At 40.4% G+C, this 15,080-nt stretch overlaps 1 protein-coding gene across 3 annotated transcripts in view; it reads left to right on the top strand.

Moving 5' to 3' along the window:
• Positions 1-13,671, top strand: part of PAPSS1 (3'-phosphoadenosine 5'-phosphosulfate synthase 1) — a 47,131-nt gene extending 33,460 nt beyond the window's left edge. For all 3 annotated transcript variants that reach the window (XM_026107964.2, XM_026107963.2, XM_064510561.1), the window contains 2 exons: positions 3,467-3,696; positions 12,959-13,671. In XM_026107964.2, the coding sequence (XP_025963749.1) occupies positions 3,467-3,696; positions 12,959-13,097 (369 nt within the window). In that variant the 3' untranslated portion in view covers positions 13,098-13,671. The remainder of the gene's footprint in view (positions 1-3,466; positions 3,697-12,958) is intronic.
• Positions 13,672-15,080: the final 1,409 nt, after the last annotated feature.

Raw genomic sequence — 15,080 nt, 5'->3', positions numbered from 1 at the left:
TCTATCTTGGCTGTGATTTGCCCTTAGCAAGTCAGATGCTGTCCTGCTTACAGAGAAATGTAGCTACCTGCATTCCAGCCCAGTGAAGACAGTCAAAAGTAGCTAGAACTTGTGTTGGAAGTGTAAGGTATCTAACACTTTATACCCTACTAAATATTGCTAATGGTCTTTCGGAGGAAAAAATCCTTTCCCCTTATTAAAAAAAGCTATGAGTTTCTGAATGTCTGAATAGCCTATATGCAGGTTTTCCTTTGAAGTGACATTTTTCTTTCCTTTTTTTTTTAACCTTCAGTAATAACTGAGCTGTAAGGAAAAAAGTCAAAATTAAGATCTTGGCTCTGGAACACTCATTTTGAAATGTGCAATAATGTCGAAAAGCTGTTTGATATTAAAAATACTTTGAATTAATGTTGGGTGTAAGGTAGTTGGCCTCCAAGCAAAAGTCCAGTAAAGGTAGAGTTTTTGATTTCTGACGCTTGTTCCTCCCCAGTTCATATAGATATGATGAGTCACAAATTTGAACATGTCAAAGAACGAGGTGACTAAATATTTACCAAAACCCAAGTTACGTTAGCAGTTGAAGACTTCTGAGATTTTGCAGTCATAAGAATAGAGCCTCACTGAAATTAGTTACATAGAACAAACCCAAAACTTACTGTATCTTTGTTAATTACCTTGATTTCTTGAAGAATTGTTAGTCTAGAAAGAGTAAACCCTAGAGAAGGACTAGACAATGTTACAGCATTTCTAACGTGTGTGTTGTTTAATTAAAAGTTTGAACAGCTTTGGGTATTGACAGCTGGTAAATGATTACAGCAGTACATGCAGTGTGATGCAAGTATTCCCGTTATCTTCAGAGGTTTCTGCAGTGCATTCCCAGCACCTCTGTTCCTGTGGTAACAGTGAACAAAGTAGGCTCCGAATGTGAGCTGGACAGCATAGGCATTCTTAGTGCTCTGAAGGCCTATTCCAGCATTCGTGTGTAGTACGTACCAGGTCTGTCTGTCCTTTTGGCCTGACACAGACTTAAGTGCTGAAACCTTGTTTCGAGCAACATGCTTAACACCTGCACCAGTATTTATGGGGAAGAGTCAGCTGGTTACAAAGGGTTCTGTGAACTGGATAGGAGGGGATATGTGTGAGTTTCATTAGAAGCCTTGAAAATAGATAGCCATTTCTCTGGAAAGACACTTTCTAAGATGTTGCTGAATTGTTCTTCCACCAAGTCGTTACATTACAAAATGTGTGCTCTGTAAACAGGGGATTGTCTTACTGTATCCTTTCTGAATTCTGCAGTTTGCTGCTTCATACTAGTGATGAGTGAACAGAGATGTTGCGTGGCAAAATAAATTTTGTGCATCGTACTGTGATCTCTCTTTCTAACAGCTCTTCTTCAGCCCACCAACATACTCCAGTTGTTTTCCAGACCCTGCTTTGAGGCTTCTCTCTAGAGAAATTTGGACATTGTAGACTGACTGGCAGGGACATATGCATATGAAGCAAGATAGTGTAGCCTTTAGTTAGTTCCTGGTGTATTTCTGTGATTAAGAACTCTCCAGGTGACCTAAGAGCAGGGTGGGGCACCTTTCTGGGTTCCCTGAAGATATATGAAAGTGGTGTTGTGAATGTTGTGTGATGGATTTGACTGAGGTAACGTGGCCAACACAAAACTGAAGTGACTGGTTGAAAGCTAAGCACTCTTGCTCTTTGTGGTTGTCATGCCCATCTGAGCTGCCATAGCTGTTTTCTAGTATTTTTCTAGGGAAAACTTAATTATTTTGCTTTAAAATGTCAGACTTGTGGCTGCTGCTCTTCCTTGTAGAGTATAAACAAAGTAACTGTATTAATTTTTGAAGCAACTTTGTGCATGTTTGAGAAGTGACTCTTTGAGATACAGCACAAACAATTATATTTTATTTGGCATATCACCTTTTGTATGTTAAGTTTACAGAATGGTGCTTTAAGTTGCAATATTGCGAAATGAAAAGATTTCTTGGTTTTAGATCCTTACTATATCATTACTAATATTTTAGTGTTGTCAAGACTGTTTTAGGATGGCTGGTCTCACATTCTCAAATTATACAGTTGTCGCGGCCCGAAAGGAGTCGTTCAGGACGACCTCCCTCCCCTTGGGGCCAAACGACCAAGTTCGTGATGCCCTTGGACTGAATTAAGGTGAAACGACACCAGCCAACCGGTTTTAAGATTTATTAACACAAAGATAAGGCATGTGGTCAAATAGGATAATTCAATGGCGAATACTGCAACTAGCTAGACAAAAACAGATCTTACCAACATTCAACAAAAGAGAGGGGGAAAGAGAGAGAGAGAGAGAAAGATATCACCACCCGTGGATCCAGCGGCGTCCTGTTGGTCCTCTTCCTTTGGGAGTCTCGGCAGTGGGGGGGCTCCCGTCTGGTGGTAGGTGGGTCCTCTTCACCCTGGGTGTAAGTTTTGGTGGTGCGCGTGCAGTAATTACAACTCGAGTTGGGTCCGACCCTAGGTTAGCTCGGAATGACACGCGTGCAGTGGTTACAGCTCGAGTTGGGTACCTCCAAAGAGGGACCCTGAACAAAGAGATCCCTGGGCAATTATAGCTTTTTCAAATGAAGTTTCCCACCCCCCCACGTGGTAGTTCAGACCAATAGTAATTTTTGAGTCTGGGGTCTCCTGCTCCTTATTGGATCTCATCGTTGTTCCTAGGCAGGCTGTTTCTTTTCTCCCTTATCTTTTCTGTTGCAGTTTCTGCAGACAGGTGTGTCTTCCATCCTATAGGTGTGTCTTCCTTCCTCAGGTCCCACCATCATCTCTCAAGGTCTTGACAAAGAGGTGGTAACTCCAGCAATTAGCACTGTTTCAGCAGTGCACAGGAATGCAAATTGCTGGTAACTCCCTTATCGTTCCCGCCTGCACCAGCTCTGGGGCCCTTTCTTACCGAACTAGGGAGTGCGGCCTAAGGCTTCAGCAAATTTAGCCACTCATGCCAAGCAAGTTTTATAGAAGTTGTGCTAAAAACGGATCCCAAAGTCTCTGCCCGACTCTGGTCTCGTTCAGTGCAGGCTCGGTGTGTTCCGGGTGGTCGCAGGGAGACCATCTCGGGGGTCGCAGCAGCCCAGTCCTGTTTCCGCCAGGGACAGATGGCTTGTTCGGGGTTATGGCCTGCCTGCACCCCATGCACCAAGAAATGTTTAAGGCAAAAAATTCATTCATCTGTCCGCCACAACAGTTCTAAGCGCCATACTAAAGTAACTTTTTGTAAGCATTCTAATATGCAAAAGAAACAGGGGAATAGTATGTCTCAGCTGTAAGTTTAAAGGTGATTCTTTATTTTGGTGTGGCTTCATTATAAAAGCTATGTTAGTCTGATTGGGGGGAAAAAAGTGGTAACTATACAATGCACGCACATATTAAGGGTCATATTTACTGTTTTTTTTCTGTTAACTTGTTTTCTCTGTCTGTGTTCTAGGTTCAGTGGCACTGCAGATCACGGATGGTTGCCGGAGCTAACTTCTACATTGTAGGGCGAGATCCAGCAGGAATGCCACACCCTGACACTGGGAAAGATCTGTATGAGCCAACCCATGGTGCCAAAGTGTTGACAATGGCCCCAGGTCTCCGAGCATTGGAAGTTGTGCCCTTCAGAGTCGCAGCTTATAATAAGAAAAAGAAGTGCATGGACTATTATGACTCTGAGCAGTAAGTTGTATTTAAGTTTTAAGACTTAGCGAGCCTTTTGAGCAATATAGGCCTCTTTTCCCCCTAGGTCTTACAGTGCTTGTTTAGTTTTTAATTAAATTCATATTGTTCAAAGATATCAGTCTTTAGATGTGTCTTCAGGTCACTAAAGCAGCTTGACTTCAGAATGCTGTGGGTACAGTTTCACAGCACAGCTAACCTGATCCAACTTTAGCTGTCACTGAAAGCTACGCTTTTCCTCCCAGGTATGGGAGTTTGGTTCTGGAACAAGTTGGCACAGGCAGCTAAATCCTCAGAAGACTATTAATTTTCTTTTATGGTTAGCATTCTGCTGGTTAACCTTCCTAAATGTGCTTGTGTTGGGTCAGGTACGCTTTGGATATGATGGAAGAGAAACAAAGGGAGAGTGCAGCAGAGAGAACAAAGTGGAGTTGGGAGGGTGACAGATAGCCATTTGATCTGTTTAACAATAATGTGAAATGGTGCCCAAAGTTCATTTTATGACTCGGGAGTTCTCAGCTGGTTCTCTGATCCTGTAACTAGATCAAAGGAGTCATAATTTCAGTTTATACCCATTCTAAGGTTATTTTTAAGTCATGTGTGGTATAGCAAAGGGTCCAGAATTCACACACTATGTTGCTATGGTGCCATGAATGCCATTGCAAAGGGAAGTGATTTGTTACGTCAGTTTAAACCTCTTTTTCAGGTTATTGAAACTACTTCCATTTTATATCAAGCTGTAGTTGAAACCCATACTGAAATATAAACTATCAAGTAAGATGCCTTTCTGAAAAACTCAGTATTTTGTTTTGACTGGGCATGTTCTGACTATTTCTTACTTCCTCTAACCAAAGAGGTGCACCTGTACATCACAGTTCATCTTTGCAAGCTTGGACTCAGCAACAAGGTCAGGGATGGGTGGATCTGTAGAAATGAACACGTCTCATCTCTTGGAGTTCGTTCTTCCGTGGCAAGGGCTGAGGTGCATTACCAAGTTTCTCTTGTTCTTCAGCTGCTTGTGCTACAGTTACATTGAGTATAGAGGTCTCCAGAGATGTCACTATGGGTTGTGACAATTGGCCAACAAGTTTTATTCAGCAGCTTGTGTTTCTTTTTCTTTCTATTTTATGGTAGGTTATACTTATCAGTAGATAGTGTGCTGGCTTAACCTTGACTGTAAGTTATGTAACTTTGCTTTATATTTCAGCAGCAAATTCCAAGCACCTGAATGGGACTGCTTTTGTTTTTAATAGTTCTTAAGTGGTATTTTCTCTTCCATAACTAAGTATAATTTTATGGTACATTGTTGTGTTATTTGGAAATTATAAGGAACACGACAAAGGCAAATCTGTTGAAACTGATAAGAATTAAAATAGCTCCACTGTATATTACTCTAAAATGTCCATATGTGTTTGGAAATGTGATGATTTGCTACACTGCAGATGTTTTAAAATTGAAGTTAGAGAGGCTTATGTAGCAGTTGTATTTTGCTGATAATACTCTTCCTCCCTCCTCCCTCCTATACAGCCAGCATTCCAACCTGAGGCTCTGCTCAGTGCTGTGGAGCTTCTCTTCAGACAGCATTGCAGCATTTTTTATTTTTTTTTCCTCAAGCCAAACTATGGTAAATAGCATCAAATTAGACCTATGTACTGATACAGACAGTACTTTTGTTAGGAGGAATAAAACCAAAGTAAGAGGCAAGGATACTCCTAGTGTATATGACCAGAAGGTCTCACTAAGTTTATTGCCCCTTAGCCAGCTAGCTGTTGAACACTTCACTACCTTTGTGTCATCCATTTTTTGGGTTGCCCCTAGAAGTCCTCGTTGCTGTGCATGGTAACTAGATCATGATGTAAATTTTGCTAGTGTGTTGTGCAAATTTGTTGCCATATACTGTTAAAAAGGCCATTGTAGTAAATATTATGGGTATTTGTCCTGTTTGTTTATTGTCCCAGAAATTCAACAATTGTTTTAAAAAGTAAATGCATCAAGATTCAGGTAAAAGTTACTGTTGTATCATCTCTCTCTCTCTCTCTCTCTCTCACTCTCTCACTCTCACTCAAACCAAGTTGAAGAGGAGTAGCAATGTGAGAGACCAAAATTCCTGTTGTGTGGAACAGAAAAGCTTTATGGCAGAATATTGATTCTGTGACCATTGATACTGTGCTCTTGGCAGGGCAGATTTGGTTTAGATTGAGTAGAGCAAAATTGTACCTCTGTCATTAGCTGGAGCAAATGATAAAAATATCTATAGAAGATGCCTATGTCATACACTCTATTATGTGCACCCTGATATCCTTTAAGGATGTTTTGTGGGGGCTCTTTGGTTTGAGCTTTTTTTTTTTCCTGTTTCTGCCACTGCCTTGGAAAAAAAAGACCCTACTGCTATTAATATGCCCTGGCGCTGTCAGGATGTAAGACCATTTTGTCAGTTTCTTCCCTAGATACTGTTTGCAAGCTGCAGGGTGGAATGTGACAGCAATCCTCTAGATGGCAATGCAGACACATGCAGGCTCCCTGAACAGAGAGCCTTCGGTACTACTGCTCGCCGTAGACAGCACACTGTGGTAGGCTCCAAACAGAGTTAGAGCTTGGGTGGGTGCAGCTGGTTGCATTTCAAGATAATCTGTGATGATGAAAATGCAAAAGACTCCTGGACCATGTGGTGTTTGACTCTGTAAGGAGGAAGACAGGGAACAGAGGGTTGTTCTGAAACATGAGGATCAGTAGTAGATGAGGACTCTTGGGGTACAAAAAAATGGTGTTCATGGAAGTCTTTCCTGAGTTTTCCACCTGTTTGGCGAGAAAGACAACAATAAAGTGTGCAGAAGAGGGTTGTATGTATGCACTGCTCTGCTTTTTTTGGAAATGGGTAACTCTTGATTTCTACTGTGCCATTCCTGATTCTTTGAGACTTGGAGAGTTGACAGCCAGCTATGCAATTAGAAATTTACATTGCTAATAGATGCATGGGAGATTATGGCAAGCATTTCTTGCACGGATTTTCCCCACTGTTGAGCTATAGCTGAGGTGTGCATCTCTTACCCACTGCGCCTGTGGCTGCCTGTTTCTACAGTAACAGGTATGTGTCATGATGCAGGCCTTTCCGGACCACTCTAGAGATTAAATGGTTGGTCTTGGTCTGGGAGAGTTCCCGTCTCCTGAGTTTTACGATTTTTGCCTTGTGGAAGCCCTGCAAACCACATCAGTATGATCCTAGTGTCATGAAATCAAAAGTGCTGCCCTGCAACCTGGTGACTGTGCCTGCCCTGGATGAGTCATTCACCAGTAATCTGGTCATCCATAGTGCTACATCAGTTACCAACTGAGCAAATACTGGGTGTGTTTGTGTGTTTCTATGACAAGTGATGAATGCATTGTCTACTGGCCTGCTTGGGCAAAAGGCCCAACTTCTGGAATTTCTTTGCTGTTCTGTTCGCTGTGACTTGCGCAATGTTGAGATGTTGGGGGACTATGTCAGAAGGTTGGGAGCAGGAAGCTGAGGTGGAGAGTGCTGTGGAAACAGAACTCTCTTTCTGGTTCCTGTGTTTTCTAAGATCCAAATTGGTTAGCACTCTGTGTCATTGGTAGTCTAAATTCAACCACCCCTGAAACAGGGAGCAGAAAGTGGTTATTCTCTTCCCAGGTGATCATCTTCTGTACTCTTCTAGGCTTCCATCTTTCAGCCTGACTCCTCTGTCTGGGAAGGTGCTTGTGAGACAGCCATAGTAGACATTACCTGCCCTCTTTGGTATCTCTCTAACTTGGCAGAGTTGGACCCACACCTGGCATGGCAGCAAGGACCTCCAGAGATTCCTGCAGTTGGCCTCTTTGCCGATGGTAGTGAATTTTCATTCTGCTCCTGAAGGCAGGTCCAGGCTGTGGAGAAGAGGGGAGAGGAATCTTTGGCTAGTAGTGAGAGGTTACCACAGGCTTGATCCCAGTGCCAGAAAGATCTGTGACAAGTTGGGGCTGCAGCAGTGGCAGTGGCACACAGTTGCTTTGCTTGTGACAGCTCTGAACATTCATGTGCAGCTTTTTGCAAGAAAGGTGCAATACTGACAATTCCATGTGTGCCTGAGGAGGTAGGTCTTCACGTGCTGGATTGGTACTGGTTAGATATGTGTCACAAGATGCTGGGTAACAGTTTGAGACCTTCCTGTGGCTAAAGTGACCATGACCTGGGGGCAAGTCTGGGAAACACAAAAAGCCTACCACTGCCCCCAAACTTAGTAATAAACTTTCACTCTCATTAGTGCCCTCCTGAACACATGCTTTCCTTGGAATTTGAGTGGATCCAGTAACTGCTTGGGAACAGCCTAGAGAAGGTGATTGTCAACTGTATGAGTGTTTGGGCCTCACTCTGCTACTTGACAGTGTTGGGCTTCTGCGGTGCTGTGTTGGGGCTGAAGTCACCTGGCAGCAGGTGTATCTACATGTACACCTGTGTATAAGGAAAAGCAGAGATAACCTGGTTGCATTCAGGGCTAATCATGGAGCGTTGTGAGTGAGGACAGGGGGTAAGGAAGGACTGAAAAAGCCTTTGCTAGCTGTGTAGTAATTGCCATTGCACAGTTGTGCACCAAGTTTAATTCTCATACACCCTATTTGATTAAAGTTAACCCTTTAAAAAGTTAAGATCTGTGAACCATCAGTGACTTGAGACTAGGTTGATATCTTAGCTCATGAAGACACAATTTTTAAATTTTATATGGCATCTTAGAGCTAGGTTTAGCACCTCATGGCACCACAGCCTGAAAACACATTTTCGAAAGAGTTGTGCCTAAAACTAAGATCTAGGAAAGGGAATTAAAAAATGCATTTGAAGTGATGTGTACTAGCACAAATAGAGCAAACTTCATTTTATTTTCCCTTTATCCAATCTAGAATAATAAAAAAAAAAAAATCCCTTTTATTGCTGCTCAAGTCAAAAAGCAAGCCTAATCTAAGCTTCTGTAGGAAGCTTGAGCATTTCCACTTGCATAGAATTCTGAACAAATAGTACAGGTAGAAACTATATGTGAATAGTGGTCCCTTGCTTATTCTAGCTTTTACCCTTCTAATTTCATAGATTTTTGGATCAGTAATTGAGTGTGGCCAAACAAGACTTGGAAAAATCTACAAAAATAATTTCAGTTATGATGAACTTCCAAATGAATGTCTTATCTTGAGCCACTGGTAGACTGAGGTGTCAAAAATCCCAACCAAACAAAAAACAAAAAAAACCCAGTGCTAAAACTCTTCTTCCCCTGCCCCCAAGCAGAAAAAAAAAAATACTGTGTTTCTTCATCCAAAAAGGGCTCTCAGTTACCACAGACAAGTGTAATTTGGGATTGGTGGCTTAATAATGATTGTTTGGGTGAGTAGAGATTCCCAAGATTTTACAGAAAGTCTGTCCTGCAAAATGCAGCCACAGAGTGCTGTTGAGAAAAAACTCAATTAAGAAAGGAAATTAGTCTGGCAATTAAAAAAACAAAACAAAACACAGCAGTGTCTGGAAAAATGAATATTTTTTTCTCTCCTGAAAAAATTACCTGATGAGATCATCTTGGCTAAAAGAAGCCCATAAGTAAGGTTACTGGAGCAGACTGTTCATGCTTTCTGTAAAATAGGAACGAAGCATAGGAACAGAGGTGTTTATCGCTTTGTTTATTTCTGGGACCTGTAATATGGTCATCAAGACTGCTTTAATACTATCAAGCCTTACTTAAAGGACACCTTTTCCAATGAAGGACATACTATTTCCAAATTTGTTTGGTGTAATGTCTAATTTTTAAAGTGATAGTAGGAGACTGAGATAGGCTCATTTGATTGTTCTCCTTAATTTAGTTATGTGAAATAAGGTTTATCAGCTGATATTATGGCATAATTTAGAATATACTAAAACACCGCAGAAGCTCAGACTTAATTCCATTCTGTTTGGCAGGAAGGTTTTCATTCACAGCAGGTAAAGGATTTGCTTTGCTTATGTTAATATTAAGCACATTGTTATGTTCTGCTTTCACATGGAGTTTGTTCATAGTCGGTTAGGTTTTGAACCTAGCTGATACTAGCTAGCTCATTCAGCATGACGGGCACTCCCCAGGCACCATTACAAAGACTGACACTGTATGGGACAGCAATCCATTCTTCTTCTAGGTGTTGTGCTTTAAGTCATGACTTGATGCTTGAAGTATTTGAAGTAATTACTTGAAGTAATTTTCAGGATTGAGGATTGCAGTTAAACTGCAAAGGCAAATCTAAATTCAGTAGAAATCCTTCTGAAAAGGATTATAAGGTTAGATTTCACCCCATGTCAGATCCTGTTCAGGTAAGGTGAAGTCGAAGGAGGAGAACGGTTAAAAGACTGAACCCCAGATAAGGACTTCTGTGAATTGTCCTAGGAATTAATTGGATCTGAAAGTTTGCCAGCTGAGTAGAACATGATAGTCACCTTGAAGTCAAATCAGAGTGAAGTCATCATGTATTGTTTTGTTTTCCATACATTTGTCTCCAAAATACAATTTTTTTCCCCCACAAATAGGCAACATTATGAATGAATTGTCTGTACTTTTATCCTGAATCTAGTATTTAAGAGTAATTTCTTAAGACCTTGAGGGCATCAGGCATTGTCCTCCACAGGAATGGGAATCCCAAGAAGTTCTTTTGCATAGTGCCAAATGCTCTGACATAAAGTCAGGGTCCCCAGAAATTAATTTCAGTACTCCATCTAGCTGAAATGACAGATGTGAATGTGGGTTATACAAAGTCTAGGCTGGGAAGAGAAGTCTTCCATTAAGAAGTGCTCTTCAAAGGCTCTTCGGTGTGCAGAAGGGCATACCAACAGGCATGTGAAATTTGAGAATCCTCTCGAAATTGACAGTGCTATTTAGTGCTCCGAAGTGAAATGAGTCATGTAAGATGCACTTAGATTAAAGTGGAAGGGAATAACTATTGAAGCAAAAAAACTTTTTTTTTCTTAGGCACTATTAAGGTACCATACTGAGCCTTTGGAGATGTGGCAGAGCCAGGAACTGACAGGTTTTCTTGTATGTCTGTGAGCATCTTCATTCTGTAGCTTCCCACTTGCAAATTGGTGATAATTTTTTTGTTTTGTCATAAGACCTGTAAGGTCTTTGAAATTTTTGTTTCAAATGCTGCTCTGTCAGTGTTTGGAGCATAAAAAAGCATAAAGAGCTGTCTTCATTGCAGGGGTCCTTTGTGATGATATAGTATAAATATTGAATGCAAAAAAAGAAACTCATTTAGCAGATTAAAATATTAGTCTTTGTAAATGAAAGGAAGGAAAGAACTGATATATGAATTCTCAGTTTTCTGCACTTGGCTTATAGTCTTCTTTCAGAGTCTGATGTTCAGTTACAGCATGAGTAGTTTGAAGATGAATTGAACAGCACAAAATTGTTCTTGTGTAGCTGTGAGCAAATCAAAGGTGATTTTATTGAAGCAAAGTTACAGGACATGTCTAATTCTAATGTCTTGGTATCTTCATTTCACTTGTAGAGTGTTGGGGAAAGTTGTGTGTCTTTCTGAAACCTTATTGTCAGGGAGGGGCTAATGTGTTTTTGGTGCTCAGACTTTGGTATTGCTACCACACTGTGAAAAGCATGGAGAACCTTTATGGCATTTGCTTTACTGTTTTCTCTTGCAGATCAGCTGAAGACTTGAAATGTTATTTTCACTAGAAAATTAACCAGGACTCTCATTTCCCCCACATATTTTATGGAAATAGTTCTTTGCAACAAAGGCAAAATATCTTCAAGCAGTAGTAGTGAACAGTAGGCATCTTCCTACCATGGAATAAATCTTGCAGGCACTCTTAATGCTAATGACATAACTCTTTCCCCTCACCATGGGCTTACATCCACTTCTTAAAGTTTTCGTATTTACGTACTTTATATTTTGCAAAATTGAAGCATAGTAGGGCTGTGTTTTTTGCCTTGCTGCCACGTTTTTGGGAACCTAGAGTCCTGAATTGAGAGCCAGAAGAAGAGAGCATGCATGGCATTGCTGCTGTGTAAATGCATACAATCTAAATAAAGAAGTTATGGGGCTAATAGTTTTGTGAAAGGGAACTGTGGAATGCTTTCTATATCTTGCTAATTTCCATACCCTACTGAGCATAGTTCAGCACTTAGAGCCAAATTCTGCCCTCTGCACACTCTTGGCTCTTGTTTCTCTCAGGCATGTGTATCTGAGATCAATATTTGGCTTTTATTTCAAACAGACAAGTGAAGAATGAGTCATGGGTACATGTTGCAAGTTGAGCAAATGGCGTAAATAAAATTGCCATATTTAATTTAAGAATAAATCATTTTTGCTTTGGAACTCTTGGTAAAGTTCTGGCATTCTTGTCCTGGTTTGACTGCTTCACTCCTGTGAGAAGTAGGCATTTAACTTGACTGGAGCCTTTGCTGCTTATCTGAGATACCCAAGAAGTTAATATTAATTTACTTTGTCATGTCAGTAAATGGCAATAATCTTGAGTCAAGTTCACTTGTACACCTGTCCAACTGAGTTCTATCTTTTTTGGAAAAAATCTTTAAAAGAAGGTGTTTTCATTATTTCTTCTGTTAAACTTGTGCTTTTCTTTATTTTGAACTAGCTGTGTCACGTGTACTCATATGATAGTACACATATACATGCATGTTAAGTGGCTTGCAGTGACCCAGCTACAGTAGCTAGGGAGCCTGCCTCTAGATTCTGAGGCTTTTTACCTTCTCTCCTTCTCCGAGGGATTTCCTGCCTGCCTTGTTATGCTTTTCCCAATTTTCTGGTGGCACCGAAATGAGCTTCTTGAAACCAGCATGGAGTGCTGGCCTACTGCCTTGGCAGGAGGAGAAGGGGATGCAGAATAGGATGGCTGTTTGGCACAGGGTTAAGATGGGAGGTGGAAATGGTTCTCCCTTAACAGTAGTTCCCTCTTTCCTCACAGAGGGAAAATAGGCCAGATGGAAGCATGGACTAGATTCAGCCCAGAGCACATCAGTTGGACCATGGTGCTAACCTCAGGACTTATCAAAGCTGTATTTTGTAGAGGATATATATTCTAAATATTTTTCTGGTATTGCTAGCCAAGTGTCTGGAAATGATAATTGCTATCCAGCATTGTACTCCCAAGATGAAATTTTATTCAAGTATCAAAAAAGAGGAAGAAATATGAGCAAATCTGCCTGCAGAGCCAGCTTTTTAAGTACATTCTTTTTTTCTTTCCCCCCTCTCCTTTCCCTCTGTCCCCTATCCCCCACTCCTACTCTCCCAGCCATGAAGACTTTGAATTTATATCAGGGACCCGCATGCGCAAGCTGGCTCGAGAAGGACAGAACCCACCGGAAGGCTTCATGGCTCCCAAGGCCTGGACTGTGCTGACAGAATACTACAAATCCTTGGAGAAGGCTTAGGCCTCTTATTAACTGCAGATCAACCTTTGACACCTGATTTATTAACAAGAAGGGGACCACACATTCACCATTTGTGTTGCTTTGTTGTGGTGTCTGTCAAGAAGTTCTTCTCTGAAAACAGACTTTCTCCCTAACTTAGCATCATTCTTTGCCTGTCCTTATGGGTTCTATTATATCCTGGCACCTAACTGTCGCTTCTAATGTCGTCTCTTTTATTACAGTTAATATTCTTGCAGTAGGATTTTTAACTCTTGTCTTTTTTATATTTTACTGCCTCTGTCCTATGAGTTCTGCAGCTGTTAAATTGATGCAGCGTTTTCACATGTTATTTAAACTGTTGGGTAGTTTTTGGTTTTAGTAGTTTGTAGGAGAAAATGTAACAGTTAGATCCTTTATGATGGATAGATGCTCTGTAAGTGGAAAGAGTAAATAAGTTTTAAAACTATTGTAAAAGTATACTAAATCTTTTTCTCATCAGCGTCTCCAGAAGCATTTAATATTAATTCCTTGCTACGTGTAATCAAAAAGCAGAGTTCTTTATGCAGTGTAATTAAACTTTTTATTTTTTGCTTTCTTTGTTTAGTTTTGGAGTTCATTGAGTTGTCTGGTACTTTCCTTCTGCTGTGGACCAGTAAAGTTGGAGAAGATGGTCAAGTGATGACTAGAAGAAAATATCTAGTTTTGCCTTTTAATAGATAACTAATCTGGAGTTTATTTTAACTTGTTTTTGTAAGTGCTTGTTGGCATGGATGTAATACGTAGTCAGTAGGGGAACATTTTACTTATTTGATTTAACTTTTGTCAGTGTTGGGTGCTGGATATACTTGTTGAGCTAACTGCAACTTAAAAAGTATGGGAGACCCTGGGGGAAAAAAAATCCTTAGACCTTGGCAGTTCCTGTGGTATAAATGGTTAGTCTTGAAGATTAATGGAATGAAATTGCATTGCTCCAAATGCAGTGAAGCAGTAATTTTTTCTTGGTTCAGCTTTGCTTGCCTGAAAGATAAAATCTGTGTACTTACTGGATTCTGTAAAAATCCTGAGTCTGGTTAAATCAGTATGTAGAACATTAACTACTAAAGGAAAACACACAAAATGAAAAGTAAAGTACTTCTGTAATTTTTTTTTTTAAGTATAAAATAACACTGATCTATTGGGATCTCTTCAAGCATTTGCATGTCATCAGTGGAACAGTCATAAACCCCTTGCCCTATTAGCTAGGAACTTTCCCTTACTTTTTTCACTGAAGCTTGCTTTTCTGTTGTTAAAGACTGTATGCAGGAGAAACAAACTCAAAATTATTTTTAGCATATTGGTACAGGCCTACTATTGAGTCTGAATGAAACATGTTCTACATATGTACCTAGCTTTTGGGGGGAAGTGCAGTGGGACACACCTATGTAATGAATGAGATGAATAGTACTTGCAGTCTTTGCTTGCTTGTCCATAGTAGTATTTGAGACATGCTTTGAGTATGATTTTCTTCTCTTTGCCTCCTGTGTTTCTTTGAAGAGGTATGTAGCAAGTGTCTTAATGGGATTTATACCTCTGTAAAAGAGGCAAGAAGGTAAGATGGAGTTGGGAAAAGGCAAGAGACATGCATTTCAGCTAACCACATCAGTTACTTAAGACTGCTTTGGGGATGCGCAACTTATCACTTCAGAATCGCTGAACAGATTTTCTTCAAAACTGACTTCTTTTTTGATTGTATCAATATATACGACATACAAAATCCTGAAGAGTAAGTTCCCCTGTGTGCAGCTGTTCATGCAAAACTTCAAATTTAAGTGTGAGGGTGAACAAGAGTGATCAGCTGCTAAAATGTGATTTGCTGTTGGAAGTTGAAGCTTGGATTCTTTGCTGTCGGGTTTGATTCTTCTGCTAGCTATGATGTGGGATAGTATTTTGGCAGAATAGTAAACACAGATGAACATGTGCAGAAGTTAATGTTTTAAAAATGCCATTTGCATGATATGAAGTAAA

The sequence above is a fragment of the Dromaius novaehollandiae genome, chromosome 4, assembly GCF_036370855.1.
Source record: "Dromaius novaehollandiae isolate bDroNov1 chromosome 4, bDroNov1.hap1, whole genome shotgun sequence".
Classification (NCBI taxonomy): Eukaryota; Metazoa; Chordata; class Aves; order Casuariiformes; family Dromaiidae; genus Dromaius; species Dromaius novaehollandiae.
This window is presented reverse-complemented; position numbering and strand designations above follow the sequence as displayed.